Source organism: Brachyistius frenatus, unplaced genomic scaffold (assembly GCF_029030835.1).
Source record: "Brachyistius frenatus isolate BFR_SWC_R1_liver_20210118 unplaced genomic scaffold, ASM2903083v1 Contig_155, whole genome shotgun sequence".
NCBI classification, from domain to species: domain Eukaryota; kingdom Metazoa; phylum Chordata; class Actinopteri; family Embiotocidae; genus Brachyistius; species Brachyistius frenatus.
Window position 1 is genome coordinate 620,239 of NW_027210754.1, and position 22,564 is coordinate 642,802.

General features: G+C 39.3%; 3 protein-coding genes across 10 annotated transcripts in view; 1 reads left to right on the forward strand and 2 right to left on the reverse strand.

Annotated features, from left to right (window-relative positions):
- Positions 1-7,071, forward strand: part of LOC138631402 (rho GTPase-activating protein 42) — a 57,620-nt gene extending 50,549 nt beyond the window's left edge. For both annotated transcript variants that reach the window (XM_069716326.1, XM_069716327.1), the window contains 9 exons: positions 114-172; positions 917-1,022; positions 1,288-1,447; positions 2,001-2,151; positions 2,403-2,798; positions 2,989-3,145; positions 4,600-4,662; positions 4,768-4,847; positions 5,623-7,071. In XM_069716326.1, coding sequence (XP_069572427.1) covers positions 114-172; positions 917-1,022; positions 1,288-1,447; positions 2,001-2,151; positions 2,403-2,798; positions 2,989-3,145; positions 4,600-4,662; positions 4,768-4,847; positions 5,623-5,711 — 1,261 coding nt within the window. In that variant the 3' untranslated portion in view covers positions 5,712-7,071. The remainder of the gene's footprint in view (positions 1-113; positions 173-916; positions 1,023-1,287; positions 1,448-2,000; positions 2,152-2,402; positions 2,799-2,988; positions 3,146-4,599; positions 4,663-4,767; positions 4,848-5,622) is intronic.
- An 876-nt stretch (positions 7,072-7,947) lies between these two features.
- On the reverse strand, positions 7,948-12,421 carry pgr (progesterone receptor). Of its 3 annotated transcripts, none has more exons than XM_069716336.1 (9): positions 12,330-12,421; positions 11,523-11,966; positions 11,027-11,136; positions 10,085-10,201; positions 9,482-9,787; positions 8,986-9,130; positions 8,694-8,824; positions 8,195-8,352; positions 7,948-8,103 (listed from the first exon to the last, which is right to left on the reverse strand). In XM_069716336.1, the coding sequence occupies exons 1-9, from the start codon at positions 12,419-12,421 to the stop codon at positions 7,948-7,950; spliced, it is 1,659 nt and encodes a 552-aa protein (XP_069572437.1). The 3 variants fall into 3 exon arrangements, with proteins under 3 accessions (XP_069572437.1, XP_069572436.1, XP_069572435.1); XM_069716335.1 differs by having other exon boundaries at positions 11,523-11,713; positions 11,855-12,421; XM_069716334.1 differs by having other exon boundaries at positions 11,523-12,421.
- Positions 12,422-14,403: 1,982 nt separating this feature from the next.
- On the reverse strand, positions 14,404-21,637 carry trpc6b (transient receptor potential cation channel, subfamily C, member 6b). 5 transcript variants are annotated; one of them, XM_069716333.1, is made up of 13 exons: positions 21,540-21,637; positions 21,060-21,125; positions 19,323-20,085; positions 18,958-19,143; positions 18,648-18,812; positions 17,955-18,171; positions 17,268-17,495; positions 16,744-17,008; positions 16,398-16,593; positions 15,948-16,136; positions 15,685-15,741; positions 15,329-15,404; positions 14,404-15,156 (listed from the first exon to the last, which is right to left on the reverse strand). In XM_069716333.1, the coding sequence occupies exons 3-13, from the start codon at positions 20,067-20,069 to the stop codon at positions 14,990-14,992; spliced, it is 2,493 nt and encodes an 830-aa protein (XP_069572434.1). In that variant the 5' UTR covers positions 20,070-20,085; positions 21,060-21,125; positions 21,540-21,637; the 3' UTR covers positions 14,404-14,989. The 5 variants fall into 5 exon arrangements, with proteins under 5 accessions (XP_069572434.1, XP_069572433.1, XP_069572430.1 ...); XM_069716332.1 differs by having other exon boundaries at positions 21,060-21,161; XM_069716329.1 differs by having other exon boundaries at positions 17,946-18,171; positions 19,323-20,465; positions 21,060-21,161.
- Positions 21,638-22,564: the final 927 nt, after the last annotated feature.

Consider the following 22,564-nt stretch of genomic DNA (forward strand, 5'->3'; position numbering starts at 1 on the left):
CTGGTGTTAGTCATGCATTTAATGCTGCCAGTGACGTACAAAGGAAGGCGGCTGCATTCAAAGGACCCGTGTCACTCAGGAAATAAATGAGAACTGTTCTTTTCATTCAATAGGTGTCTCTCTGAGCCTCTAATGACTTTCAAGCTCCACAAAGATTTCATCTTGGCTGTCAGTAAGTTATGAAAGTTACTTAAAGCTGTAGTATTTTTTTTTACTATTTTCACTCTATTCCCTTTTAATATTATGAATGAAAGAAGGATTCTGTAGTTGTCAGCATGGTCAAATTCACTAAAGAAGCATGCACATCTGATACTGTTACCGATATCTGATGTGGATGTTTGTGGGTAAATAGTATTTATCCCAAAATATATCACATTTTAATTTGAAAATTGTACAAAACATATGTGAATTGGAATAAATTCTAAAAGGGAATTGACTTTGAATTTAGTCATTTGGAGTGTGATAGCTTTGTCAGCACTACATCCAGGTCCTGACGGTAGGAAAATCAAATGTGCAAAGATTGAACCAATTCATCTGATTACATCATGTCTGTCTTATGTTTCTGTCATGACATGTCAAGCCGAGAAGTTAAACTGGGTTCATGTCTGCTCCTTTGTGTTTTCATACTCATCTGCATTGACTGTCTGATCTTGAACAGTTTGATGGGTATTTTTTATGTATGTGTAGATCAAATTTTGATTTGAAAAAAATCAGACATTGTTATGCGACTGCAGTTATATTGATCACACATTGCCAAGGCAGTATAGTAATTTTAATAGACTCCTATCACCGCCACTGTGATACTTATTGGACAGATCTAAAATATTATCATTCTAAAAATCAATAGTTGCCAACTTGGCATTTCTAATTTTAGTATTGATTCCTGATTATTTAAACTCATTTTTCTTTTCCTCAGAGTCAGATGACCAGAACTACAGGGTGTGTGCTGTCCATGCTCTGGTTCATAAGCTGCCGGAGAGGAACAAGGAAATGCTGGAGTTACTAATAAAACACCTTGTCACGTACGTGTTCCTGTAATGAGCTAGTTACACTGCAGCCTTAAAATAAAGAGTGTCCCTCAGAGAAAAGATGAAAATTGCCAAGTCTAATTAAAGTGTCTTCATAGTTCAGGGACCACACAGTGCATTTGTAGGTGTCTCTGAAACTGTCAACATCTGGTAGACGCTAAAGATGTCACCGCATGGTTTAGAGTTAGCGTTCTGAAAGTATGAGCAGAGAGCAGAATCCTACACTCGTATAATATAAGTCGATGTCTTTTATATGCAGAGTTTCCACACAAAACCAGTTCAACCTGATGACGGTGTCAAACCTGGGTGTCATCTTTGGGCCCACTTTGATGCGGTCACAGGAGGAGACGGTGGCCGCCATGATGAACATCAAATTCCAGAACATTGTGGTGGAAATACTTATCGAGAACTTCAACAAGGTGAGTCATCGTTCTGCTTGGGATGTACAGCATGTTTGTCATTTTATTTGCACCATTTAACATATTCCTTTTCCATGTATTTCTTACATTAACGGTCTTCATTGCAAATTGATGCTATCACTATTCGTACAAAAGCTTTTTAGAGAATAGATTTATGGCACCACATGCAGGTGACGGACATGTTTAATATCTGTGATAGTATGGGTAGTTTCATAGTGCAGTATCAATATAAAGCTACAGTTTAGATACAGTTTATGAAACAAATATGTTCAGTGTTGATACCACTGGTTGTATAATATTTGCAGGGTGTTTAATGACAACCCCAAGCTATAAAGTGATAGCTATCTCGGTAAACAGAGTTTTGGTTAATTTGATTGTTGACAACATTTATGTGTCTCATGGTGTAGATGTAATTTCACATTGCATACAGTATATTGAGTTACACAAAACTTGCAAAGAAACTTCCAAAGCCCAGCTGAATTTCCAGCATGTATGGGAATACAAATATCATGTGGTTGTCTTCAGTAATCAGTGCTCCTTTCTGGACCCGCAGATTTTCCACCAGCCTCCAGACCCCAACGTGCCCCTGCCCCAACCCCAGAGCCGCCCTGGCTCTCGCAGGAGCAGGGCCATCTGTCTGGCTCCTGGGCCCCGGAAGCCCCGCAGCCTCTACACCCCAACACTGTGCCTGGCAGATGCAGAAAGTGAGTATCAAAGCAGTGATCACTGCCACGTGTCATCACGCCACAATTTGCCAAAATCTGTCAGTGGACTGTCAGAGTCACCTCGAGATGAGGTTGTTGTTTTTTTCAAGTCTTTGGAAATAAACTTCCAAATGAATCCTATATTTTCAGAATGAGGTATTTTCTCTGAGCAATAAAGTGACTGTAATCGCTTCCTTCCTCAGCAGGTTTTAATGAGGGCCTTGTATGCCTCTCCTCTGGTCCCTGCATAGGTGACACTCTCAGCAGCAGTCCAAGCAGCACCCCCATGGGCAGCATTGAGTCTCTGTCATCCCACTCCTCTGAGCAGAATACTTCCTCCAAAACAGCTTCCTCTGGATGGAAGACAAGTCAGGACAAGTCGGTCCTGGACCTCCGCCGGACGCCATCACAGCACTCAAATGGCCCCGGGAGCACCGTATGTGTCAGCAGTCCAGAGTCCAGCTCCAGGGAGGACACAGGCCGCACAGATGGAGAGTCAGAGGACGCTCTTAGCCTGTCCTCAGTCAGCACAACACCACGACTGTCTCCTGCACCCAAAAAAGCCCCCCACTTCCGCACTGACATCAGGCCAGTGCTGCTGAGCCGCTCTGCTGCTCCCTCTCTGAAATCACTGCATACATCTGAAGGTAGGATAATTATCTCCCGGGCTTCCAAAGACTGATAGCCCCCATTGACTTAACGATCATTTAAAACATTATTTACATGACTCACTTCATGACTTATTTGGTGCAGCGTCAGCCGTTTCAGTGTCAGACTTTTGGGTCTTTGTGTCATTTACGAGGAGAGACAAGTTATTATTTGTGTGTCACCCTCAAGGCTGCAGGAGTTTCCCTGGATCTGTCCAAAGTTTATCAACGCTGGAGTCCAAGGAGGGATCAAAGCCCGCTGGGCACCCAGACCTTCCACCAAAACAAGTGATCCGCCGCAGGATGGACAACTCAGTCAGCAACGGTTACCAAAGACCCGGCTCCGTGTAATGACTTTTAAAAAGCTAACACTTATGCTCATTATATATGACTACTTCTTATACTAGTGAATATATCGACTGCTGTTTAATGCCATCTTTAACATCTTATGCATTACTTTATTACAAACCCAGTGTCGAAAATATAAGCCATCTGGAAGGAAAATTAACAACAATTTTGAACATGTATCAATAATACTTCAATCAATAATAATCCATCAAGCACAAATGCCAAACATCCTACTTTCAAACTCCTGTTGTTTTATATAGTTTTAACTCTGATTTCTCACGAGTTATGGACTGTTGGTTTGAGTAAAGGTTTTGAGAATTTGCACATTTTGCACAGATTTGGTATTTTAACTATTGTATTTATTGAATACTCCTATTTACTGTATATTTAGAATAATTATTATCTTGTTTCTCATAAATTATTTTGTTCTTATAACCTGGAGAAGAAGTGAGTGAGTGTGGCATTACAATTTCCCTGTGGGGATTAATAAAATGCTTCTGATTCTGATAAACAACCGATTTAAAGCTGTCACTTCGCTATTTTCACTATTACTATTTTCTGACATTTTTTTGGACAAAATAATGAATCACTTACTCAACAACAGACAAATTAATTAGTCATGTAATAAAAAAGCCAAAGTGAGTTTTGTGGGAATATACTGTTCACTATAAGCAGTTTCATGTGCCTCCACAAAACAGCTACAAGTCAATGAGGCTTGAGGACAATAGTACTGCCACACTTCTTCCTATTTCCCCCCCCTCTGAGTTTGTCAGCCTCCTCCTCCGTCTGTTTACGAGCGTTGAGAGGCCTCTAAGATCAGATGAGTATGTGTTCTGAGATTTATGTATTTTTCTGCTGTCGTGGGAGAGCTCGCTTTAATTACGCTCTGCCTGCTCTGGGGTTGATGTGACCCAGCAGCAGTCTGCACTTGTTCTCTCGGGACAAATGGATTGTTTGACTTGTCATGTCTGAGAGGTGAGTAACAAAGTCTCTCAAGCAGTTTCCCTGTATAGCACCCACCCAACTTGCCCTCGGCTCTCTTGTCCCCTTGAGTCTAAGGTTGTTGTGCACAAGGTCAAGTGCAGCCCTGCTATATAGCTTAACCCAGTGCAGCACCGTGCTGAAGCCGAGTCTGGCCGGAGGAAGGAAACCTCCCGTAGCTTGTGGTTCTGCCTTTCGCATGATTCTAAACAATAAGAAATGCTGGCAAGGCTGAGAGAAACTGAGAAAAGGTTGGTTTTTTTGGTCAGACGGTTGAATTTCCGTCAGAGGCAGCACTGCTGACTTCATAGACAGTAATATATTAAAATATATTACATACTAATTTAAAAACCCTTTATCCTCTAATCTCTAGACATATTTGTCTTTGGATTTTGTTTTCAACTGCATATCTTAATGAAATCATTTACATAATGAGGTGCACTGAAGTGTACTGTTTTTCTGATTGTTTCAGGGTTGCTGCCAGAGCGCTGCTTTTTGAAAATGCTTCCTCCCCACAGTCTGCACCAGTTGGAAGGTGCTGTAAAAAATGCGACACCACCTGCAACAGTTTGGCTTTATTAATCCCACTCTCATCTCTTCAAATCTGCCGTGACATTGGCTGTTTTTGTTGTCTTTATAGGGATGCAAAGGCGATGTATTCCTGTGAGGCGGAGCACAGCCACGAGCTCAGCTTCCCCCAGGGGGCGCACTTCTCAAACGGTGAGCAGAGCCCGAACAAGGAAATATTTACAGTATGGCTGACATTTACTTTACTGCAGAAGTGTTCAGAGCAGTACACATGTCTCTGTGCATAGGCTGATTGGGAATTTGAACAGTATACACAGACTGAGTTATGTACTTACAGCAAACGGTAAAGACGTGGCTACTTCCCAGCGTTAGGTAAATGCATTAAATAATGTTGTTCTTTGTGTGACACTCCTATATACACTGCTAAAATCCAAAAAGCCTCAGGATTTTTGTATTTTTTTGTATTGCCTGTTGCTTTCTTCCATAAAGAGATGACTTGGCCCATAACCAGGGCAGGCAGGTCACTGTAACCTAGTGATGGAAGGCACCAGTGCCTGTTCCCTGTAAACACAGCCTGCAGTCAAATGCAAAAACGTCAACAAACGCTCCCTATCATTAATGAGCAGGAGGGACATTTTTATCGCTCTCCACATTAACAGGCCATTTCCTCTATATTTTTTTTCCAGCATATTTTGACAAGATTGCGTTAGCTAATTATTTTTTAAAACTGTTTGCCTTCATTTTGGTGCATCTCAGCAATGATTACTATTGTTGTCTCATGATTTCTACTGTTTGTGTTGTTTTCTAACTCATAAAAATACACCATAGGGACCGAATATGAAAAGCAATCTGACTCTGAGTCGTGCTCAATCTGCTATTTACCATGTTTTGGAAATATTATAGTTAAATGAGTCTGCCTCTCTTTCCTTTTTGACTGAAGTATATTTTTATCTTTTATGTCCTGTAGTCTACCCCTCTGTTGAACCAGGCTGGCTTCAAGCAACATACGAGGAAAAAACAGGTTTAATCCCGGAGAATTACGTTGTCTTCTTCTAGCAGGTGTTAACTGTGCGTCTTTTTCATGGTATCCATGGAAAAAATAATACACAATGTGGTTAATAGTTGTGATTTTCCTGTCACTTCTGGTAACTGACATTTCTGTATTTTAGGCATTTTTAGCAGGCATCAAGCAGATCGGTATTTGTTTCAACAGTGAGAAGTTTAAAGTCCAAAAATATACCTTCCTTTCTGTACCGGCTGTGTTGAGAAATATTTCTGGGGAATCTGCAGAGGTTCAGAATAAATAGGTATAATGTAAATATTAGATGTAAATATTTTACCCATTGACTGCAATAACGTTTTTAGTGCCAGTATTAACCTACAGAATCACAAAACAATCATATCCCATTTCACACATTTTATTCTCAGAAATATATAATCTTTTAATTTTCCATTAAATCAACATATAACGATCAAGTTGTTAATGGACATCTACTGTCTCATAAACATTTGTATTAACTCGAATTGAACAAGCTGTGATTTAAAATAAAGAGAATAATCTAATGTATTAGAATCTGACAGAAGAAGCATAAATTTGTTGGCACCTTAACATATCATTAACATTCATATTTATGGACTTTTGATCATTGTTCATCCACTGAACCTGCTCACTGCTGCGGTGCACTTTCTGGCTCGCTAAACAGTACCGTACTGTACAATAAAGCTCATAAGTGTTTCTGTAATTGCTTGTCAAACATTTTTACTCCTTATAACTGTTTATTACTTTACACTGTCACAGCAAATGTATGTCACATGTAAAAATTAGCTTTTATAATGTTATAAATGAAATGTTCACTTTTGATGTCTGTTGCGGTACTGTACTCACTGGTACACTGGTGTACTAGGAATGACAACTAGACAAGTATCAGATTATATTATGTTAAAGATGCCATTTAATAATTAATGTTCTACTTCTTTCACAACATTTAAAAAATACAAAGTCTATAATTATCTCAAAAGTTAACTTCAGTGATACAATTTCAGAAAAAGATAAAAGAAAATAATCAGCAACCCTTTTTTCTCAGTTATTACCAACTGAAAGATTTCTCCGAAGTGAAACTTTATCTGGTTAGCCAAAATGTATTTGGGAGTGTTTTTGAGATGCTGCTCCTGCCAAGATCAGGCTGTTCTTTTCCATTTACATCTCTAAGAATGTGAGGTGGCCTTGAACAGTGATGCAGGACTAATACTCCCTTATAGTCTGAATTTTCAGGGTATTTCATAAAAGTGATATTCATATCCTGAATATGTTACATTTGGTATACTTTTTTTTTTTTATATTGGAGTTTTGTTCCCTTGCAATCATCTACTTTATGTCAACAGTACATAAACAAAATAAACAGTGTGATTTATTAGACCTGTCGTCCAAATGTCTCTTTTTTACAGTGAGTGAAAATATAGATCTCTTATAATATAGTTCTCCTTTATAGGACTCTTCCTATCCACAGCTAAATAAATATTACATTTTCTTTCTGTGAACTTGGTAAACTCCTACATCCCATTTTTCCCATTTGATTGCAGAAGTCAAAACATGTATTAACTATTTTAAATGCAATCTGGTGTGAAGATACATGTATCTTGTCTGATGTAGATGCAGATTAAAAGTTATGAAATACTTTATATTATGAAAATATAACATTTTAGATGATTTGCAGCATTGGTACCGACGTGTCCCGAGTTGTTTGTTTCTAATGCACTTAAACTCAGTGAATTTTGTTCTTTTTTTTAAAAACTTTTTTAAAGATAGTCATCTTCCCAGTTTCACCTCCCTGAAGTAATCACAGTGAGTCACTCTGCTGCTATTAATTCATTAGTTTCAGTGGCAGGTTTCTATGTACTTTCTCTCCCATTTAGGAAGAAAGGCTGGTATGTATTTCTTTTCTTCTTGTTTTTTTAAACTTCGGGACAAAAATACCAGTATCTCTTAACGGTTTTCAAAACATACTGTGTAGCAGCTCGTGGGCAACAGCTATACACAAGTTGTAGGATGGGAAATGGGGCTTACACCAAAATAATACAGAGGACCTTTGTTGATTGTGATCTCTGAATTTCTGATATTCAAGATATGTCTATTTTAAGAAACGTATTCGTTCTTGTCTCACCTGAAGAGAATTAGAGGCATTTTTAAAGATGTCTGACTGCATTAATGAAGGTTTTGAAGAATCCAGTAAGTGTGGGGTGAATAATCCGGTTATAAGCTGTCTCCACAGAGTTGTGATGTCTGCTGGAATCGTCACTTGGTGTGGAATAAGAGGGGCTTCACCATGCCTGCCAGGACCTTGGGAAGCTGGGAGGCAATGACCTCTGACATCATCTCTGGAAACTCCACTTTCATGGCGTCTGCCTGGATGAAGGTACTCAGACAGAACAGGTTGACCTTCTTCACTATCTGTCAGAAAAGAGACATTTATGTTTATCATGGTACTCTTTAAAGAAGCGTAACTGAACAGTGTTGTTCTCAGCTCTGCGTGGGAGCATACATCATGCATGGCGTCCATCAGTTTGGTGAGATGGTAGAATCGCTGAGAGCTGGCCAACACGCCTTTCTCCCTCATGTGGATAGCCCTGGTCAGCTCCCGAATGTAGTTTTGTCTCATTTCCTCAAACACCGCCTGACTTTTGAGTCCTTCAAGGGGCACTGAGAGAAGACGGGACACTTGCAAATTGAAACAAATAACTCCTTCAAAGACTTTTAAATTAGAAAAAAGTATGATTCTGTTATGAAATACAAAAAACACTGATGAAATGTTACAGTAGTGCGAGTCAATGTTTTTCAGTCAGTGTAGAAGTAGGACTTGATAGCAGTTGCTACATGCTGTAAATCTGGTCGAGGTTCAGTGATCTTGTACAATACTCCCTTTCTTGTGTAACTCAACAGTAGATGATTCTCAAAGATTCCCATCTGTGTTTGCCACACTGTCTTCTGACTGTGGTTAATTCAAACAAGTGAATCAACATCAGGGAATAAATGATTCTTACCTGTGTTAAGTAATATTATGGCTTTCATGCAGAGAAATTCCTCCCGGGCAACTTGAAGATTTGCAAACTCCTGAGGAATGAACTGTATTGCCAGGCAGAGGTCATAAATCGGAGATCTTCTCATTTGCTCCCTTCCAGAAAAAAACATCGAATGGTTTAACAATCATGAGCCTGTTTTTCCATTCAAATTACAGATTTGTGGATAAATGTAGCAGTCACCTCTCGCTTCTATTTATAAATCATTATGAATCAGAAGCCAGCTTAAATTGCCTTTGTGAGTATGGTTACTTACTGACTAAGAACCAGATCGGGTGCAAAGTATAAGTATTCACTGGTGACATTCTGAAAGGAGCGCCAGCCAAGACAGAATACCATCAGGTTCATCCACGAGTACTGGATCAGGGTCATCTGATCAGTGATGTGAAGATTACGAAACCCTGAGAAAGCAAATAAAAACCCAGTATTAGAGAACTTTTGAGCATTTAGTTTTACAGCTTCTTCCTCACAAACTCGATGCATGCTGTGTAATAAAAAAGCAATGTACTATATCCCCGCGATGGAGCAGTAATATATACATTTTTTGGGTTTTTTTTTTACTTAGTTTTAACTTTTCGTGTTCTATTTTAACATTTGTGACCACTTGGAATCACTTGTCTCATATCCGATATCCATGGCATTACAGAGCCTTTTATCTCAGTCAGTGTTTAAGGCTAAGACCTTCAGTAAGGCTGCTCACTGGATCCCTATGGCGATAACTGTGGTGACCCTGAGATTCAGAGAGCAGTTACCTGGCAGGGACTTAGACCACTTAACAATCCACAGCAGCTGCTTCTCGCACAGCCTGTTGAGGCTGGTGAGCAGAAGATGGGGAGTGTCGGGCTGGGAGTTGTCATAACCAGAGTACACAGTCTCCGGTTCGATGTTTTCAAGGATGTTGATGATTTGTTGGGAGAGTTGCATCTCATGGATGCCTGGTATGCAAGACATGGAGGTCAAGGCCTGACTGTCACTGGACATGGCCAAGTGGGATTGGAACATCAGGGATGGCGCCAAGCTCAAGGCTTTCAAGGCTCCAAAGCGCTTCAGCTTCCTGCCTGTGACATGAATACAAGGCCTGGTTAGATCTGATGAGGAGAAGCTCGGTTTGCGTCCATAAAAAATCACAGTACCTCGGTATTTTTCCTTCTATGCAAAGTAAATGTAATTTGAGGGGTAATATTGCTCAAACTATGCATTGCAACGAGTTATTTTATTATTTGTAATCAAATCACTGAATATTATCTTTGATGCTGATCAGGATTTAAAACTGCACTAAATAACAACTCGGTTTAATTTCTGCCATACGGGTGCTTTAGCTCTGCTCAGAAAGAAATTTAACCAAATTGTGGTACCTCCGAGCATCATTCCTGCTTGATAGCACTTCCGGAGGCGGCACGCAGGACAATTTTTTCTCCGTATTTTGTCCACGATGCAGTCATTCCGCCCAGCGCAGAGATAGCTGTGATGACCTGTTGAGTGAATACACACGATGCACACAATTATAACAATGCTTCTTTTCACATATGTCGGGAGGAGAGGCACATAATGAGGAGAAAAATTGCTAATGAGCTTTTGACTATTAGCTACTCCACTCCAGGCTGAGGCAGCGTTCTGAGACATCTAAAGAAGAAAATTAGATAGAGGCAAGGCTGTGAGAACAGAGTGACATGGCCATGGTGAGACATAGTGGCTCTCATATATCTCACACTGAAAGATAACACACACCAAAAAAAGTCCATGACGAAGAACATTGTGAACACTTGTCAATGTGATACGGCTGCTAATAAACCTTTAACAACTACTAAAGAAGTCCAGTTAGGGTTTTGTAGGCCTAGTGTTTTTATTTTATTATTTGTCTTTTGGTTTTTATTGGTAACAACACCCACAGATCAACAGAAAAAATGAAACTAAATCAGTTAGCATGGGAGGAAAATGTTCTATAGGCTACATAATGCAGCATGTTGTTTAATTGATTATAGTAACAACAGAACACAGGCCACAGAAAAAATGCATTGTAGTATAGAGTGGCGCAGGGAGCTAAGAAACAAAGAGGGAAAGGTAATATAACAGTCATGCACATTTGATCTTCTGTCAATGGTCAGATGTTGAATTATTTTGTGAATTAAATTTAAGTTGAAGTATATAAAACTGTTTATGATTTCAAGTTTTTCTCTTTTACAAAAGTCCCGATACAGATATGTGGCGTGGACACAATTTTAAGCATACAAAAGCAAAAAAATATCTATTGTTGAAATGATATGGAAATGGATTTCCAAAGATTTTTATTTCCTCACCTTCAACTGCTCTTTTAAAAAAGACTTTACAGCTCCCACAGGTTAAGACTCCATAGTGGCAACCAGATGCTTCGTCACCACAGATCACACACTGTCTCTGAGGTGGCATCCTGAAAGAAAGAAAGAAAGAAAATAGGCTATGCGTTGATGAACTCGTCCATAAACTACCCACATAAACAAAAATCAAATCTGATGATATTAGACACAAAACAGTAGCATACGGAGAAATGCATGGACGTGACTTCATCATATAAAAGTTTGTGTATTCATTTGTCAATCGATTTACTCATAACTTGGAAATTGTTGCGCACAGACAAATAATCTGTCATCAGGCTTGCGATTCATCACGAGGCTATCTCGTCTTTTATAGGCCAAACTCCCAACTGGCACACAAGTGAAGCAAATTAACATTCAAAGTTAATGTGTGACTCCCTTTTGATTAAAGACTACATTTCACAGCAAATAGTAGCTAGTAGTTTTGCAATTGACTGATTACCCAGGGAATGAAGAGAAAGGTGGTGGATTCCTCTGAGACTGGGTCTGGTTCTGGATGCCATCATAGCCGCAGGGTGTGGACATGTCCTCGGTCATCCTTGTCGAATGGCACCAGTACTGAGGCTCAGCCGGAGACGTTTGCATCTGCCAGCGAGGAACCTCAGACTTGTACACCGTCAGTTGCGGGGATGTCTGCATGTTGGCTTCAAAGTTGATGACAGCCTTCCCGGGCAAACCGCCCCTGGAGTCAGTCCTCAGCGGGTTCACTAACTGCTCTGGCTGGTTCAGTTCGTTAAGAAAGTTAGGGGAACCTTCCGGCCCTGGTCGAGGGACTGCCGCAGCTGGCGTGAAGCTTGTCAATTCAGCCTCGCTACGTGCCAGTTGCGGCTTCCTGTCGGTGTCACAGCAGGTGTCAAAAGCAGATATCTCAGATGATGGATCGAAGTTGGGACAGGGTGTGTCCATAATCACAGAAGGCACCTTTTCAAGTTTGATGAACTTACAAGCACCGGTGGTCGAAGAGAGACAATTTGCGCCTGGTAAACTTTCGGATGAAGCCACATTCGTCCTCTGGACTTTAACTAAATCGTCCCACGGAAAACTGTCACTCTTAAAACATTCATTGCTGCGATCATAAAAATGTTTCGCAAGTGAAGCATCGAGTACATTACACTCTTTAAAAACTGCGCTGTCTCCGCTTGAATTTAGACCGTAGATCAGTGTGCCGGCGTTTCCAAAATTACGCATGGAGGACAGGCAAGTCAGAGACCGTGACTCGTTCGATGATTTCGTATTAGACCTACTGAACCCAGGTTGAATCAAGTCACTTACTATTGTATCAGAAGAATCAGCGATCGAAGTACTGATGGTGCTCATCTTTCCGGTTATTTTAGTTTCCATTTAGTGAACTCCAAAACGCGCAGCAGAGACTGGAGAGCCCAGGGTGGAAGGTGCGTAATGAGTTGTGGCTCAGAGATCTTCCTGTAATACTCCTCCCGTCAAGAAAGGCTGTCTTTCACGCAGAGGTTTACTCCACTTAATATAAAGGGTAATTATGCTCTCTTTCCGGAAATAAACCTGCCACGTTTAGGAAAATTATAGTTATATCGTTTTGTCCTGGTTGTGGATCTCATGTTTCAAAGTCGAATTGATGTTGTTTTCCCTTTTCACAGATTTCTAGTGTTCCTCATGTGTGGATTTACGCTGGCCTCGTAGCAGATGTAAAGCCTGCCAATGAGGGAATCGACAGCGAATTAATTCAGTGACAAGGACCATTACTCTCCGCCCTACCAACATGGTGACAAATTTGGCCAAATTATAAAATAGACCAGTGGAAACTATGGAGGAGGAGATGATAGTAGGCTACAATGATTTCAACTAAATTAACCATCTGCAAAACTCAGCCTTACCAGCCCTGTTAATTATTTTCTTTAAATAAACGTGTAGCCTCATAGCCATGTGAAATGCATAAATGAAAGACTGAGTAAATATTGACACGTCCAGTTTGTGCTTTGAGATTTTAACATTTTAAGATGTCATCTAGTTTAAGTAAGCTAGTGTAGGTTTGTAAAAAAAAAAAATCGGTTCTGCAAGAGATAATTGTTCATGTTTCTATTTCACGTCTTTTTTTCCACATTTGAATTTATTTATTAATGCTTAAACTTTAAGTTCTCCATTGTAACTGTGATTTCACTTAGACCAGATGAACAAGAAGAGACTTATAAAGTTCTCTATGGTCGAGTTATCTATATAGTTATCTATATTTCTTATAGCAGTCATATCATAAGAGTGCCTCTTACCGCCTTTGTATTAATCTAATTTACATTTCTGTTATCCGAGTTAGATAGCAGAAAGGGTTTTACTGTTCAACTTAATCAGTCAAGTATGGATGTTGTTGATCCATGATGCACACACAGGCCTTGGCCCTATCTCCTGCGTCATGTGTCATGTTTTTGATACCGTCCGGGGGAATTCTCATGATATGACCTACATACTTAACCGTTACCGATACATATCAACATGATGTGTTCTTCAAAGGCTGTAGTGGCCTTGTTTTCAGATAGTCTATAAATGTGGTTGTGTTTTTGATACCATCCGGGGGAATTCTCAAGATATAACCTACATACTTAACAGTTACCGATACATGTCAACATGATGTGTTCTTCAAAGACTGTCGTGGCCTTGTTTTCAGATAGTCTATAAATGTGGTTGTGTTTTTGATACCATCCGGGGGAATTCTCATGATATAACCTACAGTACATACTTAACAGTTACCGATACATATCAACATGAAGTGGCCTTGTTTTCACAATCTATCTATCTACACAAGATAGTGACTATCTATCACAATCTATAATCTATAAATGTGGTTGATGGTGATCATCAACAGTCTTTAGTTCTCAAGCAACTGCATCTTTCGGTACTTTTTAAATCAAATGTCTTATATGGCAGAAATGTGATGTAACTACATTTTACTGGCCGTCATGATTTTCATCTTACACAGTTGTTTGGTGCTAATTTCATCGGTTTTGCTGTTTTAACGTCAATCATTTCTGTCCCTTGTTTTTTTCTTGGTACAAATGCGTCACATCGGCTTTATTCAGGAGCTTGACAGCCAAAGTATGGTGGAAGCTTTCAGTCTTCCTGCCTGACTATATGGAGGTGAGCTGTTTGTCTACATGACAGGTCAGACTGTTCTCAGACATTTATCTTGCCTCACAGCACCTTCAAGTGCACAACAGCATCTGCTGCATTGATTTTAAAAATCCATAAATCCTCTGTACTCCACGAGGAGAAGATAACCAAAATCTATTTTAATGATATTCATTAAACATTATGATTAAGTAATCAACACATTAATAAATCACACTATTGGAAAAAAATGCATCAAAATGAACGTTTTATTTTCAAACCTATCCCAAAGTATGTTGATTAACTTTAAGGTGACATTGAAGAAAAAAGTAAATTCTCATCATGAGCTATTCTGAGGGCAGTTATTACCAAAATGCTTTTATTTTATGTCGCTGACAAATTCTCACATTTTTCTGTTTTATCTGAACTGCTTTCTACTCCAAATGGATAAATCACCTCTAAATCAAACCATTTAAACAGATAGCCACAGGCAGCTCACACCGTGTTAGCAGTGACTGGGGCATATTGGAGTAACACAGTCTGAGGAAAAAAAAAAAAAAAAAAAAAATTACACGACTGCCACCAAGTGGTTTAATGCACAGACACAGGAACGGGAACAAAGAGGAGAGTTCTCTGCCAAAAGAGCTAAATGTGCACTAAGGAGGGAAAAATCAAGGACATTTTTATAATGAATACAGAACATCTGGTTTTATCAGGTACGTTTTTGTTTAAACATGTGTGTTGAGTCTGTGTCAAATGTTTCTTACCCTGAATGAATACCTCATTAAAGAGAAGAATGCAGTGTTTCCAGGAAACACGTCTAAGGTTTATATGTTTTTAAGAAAGTATATCGAGCTCATTTTCCTTCTGTTCTTTTTGTTGAACATCTATGACTTTTCCCAGCTGCCCGATGAGCTCTGCCAGCGTCTTCATGTCCTGGTTCCCCCTTTCCAGCAGCTCATAACGGAGACTGGAGATGTCCTGTTTGATCTCTTTCAGTTCACCTGCGGGACAGTAGGTGAACAACATTAAATTGACGGTAACAAATATATATATATATATATATATATATATATAAATTTCCCCTTGGGGATTAATAAAGTAACTATCTATCTATGCCCCATTTTTTTTCTAATTTGGTGATGCAGACATAAAAAGAAAACCTGCTGAACTCACCTTCATTCACCTCATCATTATCTTTATCTCTCTGTGTTTTTAAGATGTATCTTTTGATGAGGCACTTCATTATTTTCTGTAATGAAGAATGGGATATTTCTGTTTTTAAACTGATGAGCCTAAACATTTTCAAAAAAATTAAATAAAGAAAAACAGTAAAGAAAAAAAAGAGCAGCTGCCAAACTGATTATTGTTAATCATACACTCTATGGTTTTGATTGACACATTATATAGCTATTTACATCACCTAAACATTGCATTTTATGTTCATATGCTTGTAAAACTTTACTCAGGAAAGATTAATGTCAACCGAACATTTCTGGATAATTAGCATTAAGAAATGATAACCGCTTTACTTGGTGATGAGTTGGACAAATAGATGGTTTCCCACTCAGATCTTCCTGTTGCCTCAACTAAGATTAGAAACAATAAAAAGGAGAAGAAGCACTGTTAATGCAGGTTCACTTAAAACTGCAGCGTATAGATGTGACACAAGTGGGCTCTCTACATCCTTAAAATTTAACAGAATATATATAGCCTTTATTTTACGTTCCAGACCCAAAAAAAAAAATGCATATATTCTTGCTCGAAAGCTCATTTGTTTCAGCTGATGCCTCACATTGTTAAGCTCCATCTCATTGTTTGAATTTTCTTTTTCACAGAAAAATTGCCTCATTTCCAGCCAGAGGGAAACGACTGACTTGGGGTTTGGTATGAGGTTGAAGGGCACAGGCAGTGTGCCACTATTCTCAAAGTAAGAGAACCAGAGTTTAGCTCTTGCAAATTTCCACTCAACATCAGCATCATCCTGCACCAACAGATAAGAGGGGTGAGAGACAGAGAAAACATTTGGTGAGCAACACATGAATATTCAGTATGTTAATGAATTTGTATTTGTAAGGCAGAACTGAACAACTCTGGCATAAATCATCACTCAATCCTAACCTCAATTACCATTTCTTTTAAATCAACTTATTCCGAAATAAATACGTTCCTGTAAAACTTGTATTTATCACCCACTAGTATACGAACAAGAAAATGGGCGGAAATGTGGATGGTTAAGCCGTACCTCAATTTCTTGGAAGGAGTTGTTAAACATGGCAATGAGCATATTCAGCAAGACAATCACCATGATGATGTTGTAGACCCCGTACAGAACATAGCCAATATTCTCAATGAATTTATGGTTGATGTTAAGGACCACTGATTTGACTTCTGACAATCCAAAGATGGCCCAAAATAATGTTTTAAAACTCTCTTCAAGCCTGGAGAAATGGAGAAAGTGGAACTGAATGAGTTTAGTGCAACCAACATCATAGTTTATTTATCACTGATAAATCCAAAAGATACTTTTAAAATATTAGGCATTTTCCTAAAAACGTCGTTATTGCCAACAGTCTATAAGCGACACTTACGTTGTAAAGGCATCGTTGTACTTGGCTCCGAGGTAGTATGAATACAGATTGAACATTCCCACCATGAAAGCCACAAAAACGGTTATGAAAATAACCATGAATTTAAAGATATCTTTTACTGTTCTTCCCAGAGAGATCTGCAGAGGCCCGAATCTCTCATTGGCAGGCAGGATGTATGCAATGCGAGAAAAACTCAGCACAACGGCAATCGCATAAAGGCCTTCAGAAATAAGCTGCGGGTCTGAGGGCATCCAGTGAATTCGAGCTGAAAATAAAGAAATGCTGAATGTGAGAATAGTTTTAAAACAATAAACTTTCATTCTGAATATCACTTACAGTGTTAGAATTCCTAATTCAAAGAAACATATATGTATCACAAATAATCCCCTATCCGATTCATGTTTTTTATTTTAACATCAGTATCCAGTTTAAACGCTGGTGCAACCTCAAATTTAAATCTAATTTTAAGAAACAAATTATTGAATCACTACTTATAATACTTGAATTCTTTGATCCACACTTACCCAGCTGGAAATACTCTATCTCAAAGGGCAAGGTTGTGTTGGATAGGTCAGTATAATGCTTGTCAATGTAACACTGGGCAGAATATGCGTGCCGGAAAGCCATTAATCTGGCAATGAAAGAGGTCATAAAAATGGCCAAAATACTGAAGTCGAGAAGGTTCCATGGTTCTGAGATGTATTCCCGGATGTCCTGCGACCAAATATCTTTACATTCTTCCCAGATCTTCCCTGTTGGGGAGAAAATAAAACATTTGGTTGACACAGAAAAGCTCTGTTTCTCTCTCAAATGAATTAATGGCAGCTATAATTTCAACATGTACAGAAAATCATGAATAAGACTTAGGGCTAGCTTTTACTTCATAATGGCAAAGCATGTGTGATATGGCTTTCACCTGTGTAGCTAAGCGAAAGTGTTACCTCTCCTTCTATGTCTTTGGAAAGTCATCACTGCTCTAATTTATTTTGGTATATGTGGTAGGAATGAATTATTATCTACAGTATGTGGGCAATTTCCTGAGCCCGACTTAAATTATGAGAAGTAGACAAGACTGAGTGAAGAAGAGAGATTAGAGAGGGATACATTTACATATTGTTACCAAAAATAAACTGGCCTAAGAGAAGATTTAATGAGGCGTTGTAAATCAGGAAAACATAGGATGGAAGGGTAAGTATGTTTACACTCATGACCTATGACCCAAGATATGATGAGAATCTCCATCCAGGTGAAGGGGGTGGTCTTCATACGAAAAAGCTGTGAAGGGTAATCATGGGCGGTCATGTTTGGCAGCAGTGATGTTCCCTCAAAGCGGTCTGCAGCGTTCAGGACCAGCAAGCCAAGGAATATCGTGAAGGAAGCTGCATGGGCCACAAACTTCAGGAAAGGTCCACCCACGAGTTTCCCTAACTGAAGTGAGAGAATGGGAAACAGAAAAAAAAACGTAACATTATTTCGAGCTGCATCAGGCTTCCAAAATTAATTGTAGGCCTTTGACAGAATATCATCTCTGCACAGTGATGAGAGATTCATCAAAACAAAACAAAAAAGAAGTATAGCAGTGACTGAGCCAGTAGTTTTTGGCCACTAGTAGGAAGAGAAACTCCATAACAAACTGACAAACCCAAAGCCTTTTAATTGCATCACCTTTTAATTATTATTATTATTATTATTATTATGTATTAGTTTTTGTAGCCAATGTGTTTGCAGCGTTGGCCTATTCAAACGTCCAACATGGAGCAACAGTGTAGCCATCTCAAATGTCAAACGTAAGCCTGAGGGTCACTTCTTTTAGTCGTTAACAGTGTGTAAAATGTTTCCAAGATAATTGTAATAATAATAATAATAATAAAGTTAAAACAATGTGTAACATTTTTGTAACTAACCTTACTTGACGGTGCGATCCAATAAATACAGGCCAGGACGGGCAACCCGACAGCTACACCAAGGACAAGAAGGATTTTAACTGCTGTCGTTTGCTGACGTAGTCCGGACAAGTTCTCATACCAGATGGAGAGGAGCTGCTGCTGGCAGTTTGGATGTGCCACAAACTGCTCCGATGGAGGTGAGTGTGTACGTGTGTTGGTGCAATTAAGAGATACGGACAGACAATCAGGGATACGGAAAAGGCTCAAATATTACATATACAACCACAAGGTTAAAAATTTAAGAATTAAAGTGTGCTCATTTGCTTACCTTTTTAACTTCATATTTTATTGCAAGTTTTAACCTGATGAGGTTTTGTCTGCTGCAGGTTTCAGAGCTACGAAACAATTCAGTGTCCCCATTTAAGATGGCCTCCACTTCCTCTGTGTTTCGACACAAATCCAGGAGTCCCACCACGAAGTCTTTGCACTGCATGGACAGTTTCTTGTAATCGTTCTGTATCAGAGAAAGGCAACACATGAAGTACCTTTGAGTCTGACTGTCATGAATCACGAGTCACTCATAGACGAACAAAACATGCAACCCGTCCCAAGTAATCCATGAATTAACAGGATGTAGCGTTGTTGTATTTTTTTTGTGAGAAATTGAAGAAAATTTGAATTTAAGTCCTGTACCTTGAACTCCTTTTCAGTGTTTGCCAGGAGTGCCAATTCATTGCTCAGTTCCAGAGCTGCCATCACAGGATCTTCATTGGAGAGGCAAAGATATGCTGGGCTGGCCAGGCCTTTGTATGCATTGATGCGGGACTGTGAGTGGCTGAAAGAGTCTTGCCTCTGCTGCTCAGTGCAGGTCACGCACTGACAGAAGTAGTCGTGGGGCCGCTCTATGCGGGCCCCCTTCAGAAGAAGCACATGCACTATTTCATACTCGTGGCACTGGGAAGCCAGGATGATGGGAGTGATGTCGTGAGAGAAACGTGTGCCATCCTCATCATAGGAAAAGAATTCATCATGTGTCTCCGCCTGGCTGGGGCTGTGAGTCAGCCTCTGACCATCTGCAAAGGCCTCGTGGCTCAGTATGGCCTCAACTATGCGGGTGTAACCTTTACTAATGGCTAACAGTAAAGCATCTCCTAATCTAGCGAGTTCGTTCTTCTTAAGGAGAAGCTTCGTAACCTCTAAATGCTCATTGGCAACTGCCAGCTGCAGTGCATTGTGGCCCATATGGTTTACGCAGTTCACGTTGAGGTCTGGCAGTTCTTCTAGCATCTGCCTCACTTTGGGAATGTTGCCATATTCTGTAGCTTCTAAAAACTTGTCCTCCGTCACAGAAAGGCAGGTGGAAGACTGAGCATTAAGCAGGTAACCCGCTCCCTGTAAAGCTTGCCTCCGGGCTTTGGCCGCAGCCTGCCGTAGCATCATGGCTTCATCGCTCCATCTAAACACAGGTAAACACATTTTAGTTTCATGGACTGCAAATACAGGTAGTAACTTTGTAAAATCATTACTGAGAGACAAAATACCCGGTTTTCATTTCCAAATAGAAATCACACCCATTTAAGGGAGATTTACTGATAATATCGCACTAAGAAATTTACTTTAACTAATCAACTGGTTTATAAGATCAGCTCCATCTATATTTCAGAAAAAACGGCTTGGAAATGAAACAGCAGTGACTCAAGCAGTGAACGGACAACAATGCACAGTAGGACTCAGCTGAATTAACGACTGCACTGAATGTGTGACGCCACCCACAGACCCATCATCTGCTCTTCTTCATATCATTTCCTGGCATGGTGCTGTCCATCCACTCAGCTGCTACCTGATAACCGGGCAAATTTATTTTCTATAGTATTACACAACAGAATTTCATACACAATGCCACTGTTTGATCATGGAAAACATTTAAATGATAATGGTAACTACACAGTACAGACTAAGATCATACTCTATGATGGGGACTATTTTTTTACATTAATTATACTTTGTGTTGTTGTCAAACCAGTAAATTTACTTTCTGTTCACTAATTACATTTGAATAATGTGGTTATCTCAGGAGCTAATTGCTTCAGATGATGCACATGATGATAGATGATGACAATGCCCTCTCATTCAGTCATCGTTAGTGTTAACAAGATTTTACACAACTGAGAGATCTGATGAGTGCCAGCAATATGTTATTTTTTTCTCATACTGTGCCAGATTATTCATATTTGGCATCTAGTATATGTGAGCTGAGACAAAATAAATTGAAAATGGTTTCCTGCGGTTCAGTCATAGCCAAGAGGGATCCTAACAAAAATGGAATTATGTCATAAAATGAATGACATAAAAAAAAAAGAGGAAAAAAAAGAAATGTGATTGAGTTTTTGCCTTTAAAATACCATAGGTAGATGCTCCAAAAAGGTTTACCTGCCTGGATTTCTGAGAACGCCTAATAGTTTTTGTTCTGTTGTACTTCTGCATCACGACAGGCAACTGGGATGAGACCGGAAGAAAGTGATGGATCAGTAACTATGAAAAAGGAGAGAAAAGATGCCGGTTGCATGATAAATCTAATATAACATCAACAATATTAATTACAAAATATTTTTCTATTATTAACTGCTGGCTGTGTACATGTGATATTAGGCTGATAATTAATCTTTGTACTAACAAAAAAAAAGCATTCCAATCCCCTCAAAGATCGAGAACAAAATGTGTACATGTCAACCAGAGGCAAACAGGAGAGTCAAAAGATGGGATGTTGCAGTTTCACCAGTCTTATACTGCTGGACCTTGTAGGAATATCATGTTCTTATTTTTCTTTCCATCTTTTCTAAAACACTAATATTTCTTCAAATATCTTCTGGAAATTAGGCACAGCAAAATCCAACAAAATACTCCACTCACCTCAGAGAAGTCTGATCTGCCAAATTACTTTACTTTCACTTAAATTAAATCGTTATGTCCCAAAACTTTATCCAAATGTGACCGTCTGCACCTCAAGTTCCCGACTCCTGTTAGCCCTTGGACAATGCACCTGTCAGACTGACTCTCACCCTGCATCCGACGTTGGGTTTTGACGCTGACAGTGCTGCCTTTGCACGCCCAGTGGGCGGTTTTCCATCAGGTTTCAAGGTGTGGTTTATAACACAGGATATATTTGGATCCTAGTATGGGGATTATGTTTAATTTCCTTAATTTCCAATAACTGCCTTCAAGCCTAAAAAGCCAGATATTAAAGCAGTTTGTCAAACTAATAAAGGATTTAAGCGCAGAACTACACCAACCTTTCTGGTTTTCCCATAAATTTAGGAAGAGAGCTAAGGGATTATTTTTTCTTAACTCTTTGTGATTGTTAGATTGCAGGTTGCAAGCAATAACACCACCACTATTCTAGGTTATATGGTGTTTAACACGGTGAAGACAGATTATGCCGAGGCCCCGTGTCTAGAGGACATCATAAACAATCAGGAAAAAGCAGATTTTCCCAAATCCTCTTAACTCACGGTGCCATCAAATATAAAAGGTAATTCCAACGCCTTTATGTTTCGCAAGGCTTCCTCCCTGAGTAGATAAGCTTTATAGAAACATTTTCAGTATATACCTTTGTAGATATTATCCTATTTGGAAATGTTGCACTGTGGTCAATGCAGCTTGAGGCCACGGTAGGAAATATGTTTACTTTATATCTATCAGTTTTCATTTTTAATTAAGTTGGTAAATTGTAGCCTAATTTATATAGAGAGCACATTTTATGTCTTAACATTTTAAAGCAGCATAGGATTTAGAGGGATCTATTTAAAATCTATCCGCCAAAATGGTATAATATAGGTGGTGACAAGTATTCAGATGGTTGCAACCAAAGACTGCATATTAAAATAGACTTAGCCTTTCCATCTAAAAAGTGAAGCCAATATCTAAGTGCCTTAAAG

Bases quoted from the DNA above. Each gene is read 5' to 3' on its own strand.
- trpc6b (XM_069716329.1), bottom strand. From the start codon at position 20,105: ATGTGTTTACCTGTGTTTAGATGGAGCGATGAAGCCATGATGCTACGG. The intron at 17,009-17,267 runs GTAAGTGTGGAT...CTTTATTTTCAG, and splicing joins GATAGAGTATTTCCAGCTGG to CTCGAATTCACTGGATGCCC. The intron at 15,405-15,684 runs GTAAAGCGGTTA...TCTTCATTACAG, and splicing joins TTTGTCCAACTCATCACCAA to AAAATAATGAAGTGCCTCAT.
- pgr (XM_069716334.1), bottom strand. From the start codon at position 12,421: ATGGAAACTAAAATAACCGGAAAGATGAGCACCATCAGTACTTCGATC. The intron at 9,788-10,084 runs GTACCACAATTT...TTCATGTCACAG, and splicing joins AGCAGGAATGATGCTCGGAG to GCAGGAAGCTGAAGCGCTTT. The intron at 8,353-8,693 runs GTAAGAATCATT...GTCTTCTCTCAG, and splicing joins CATAATATTACTTAACACAG to TGCCCCTTGAAGGACTCAAA.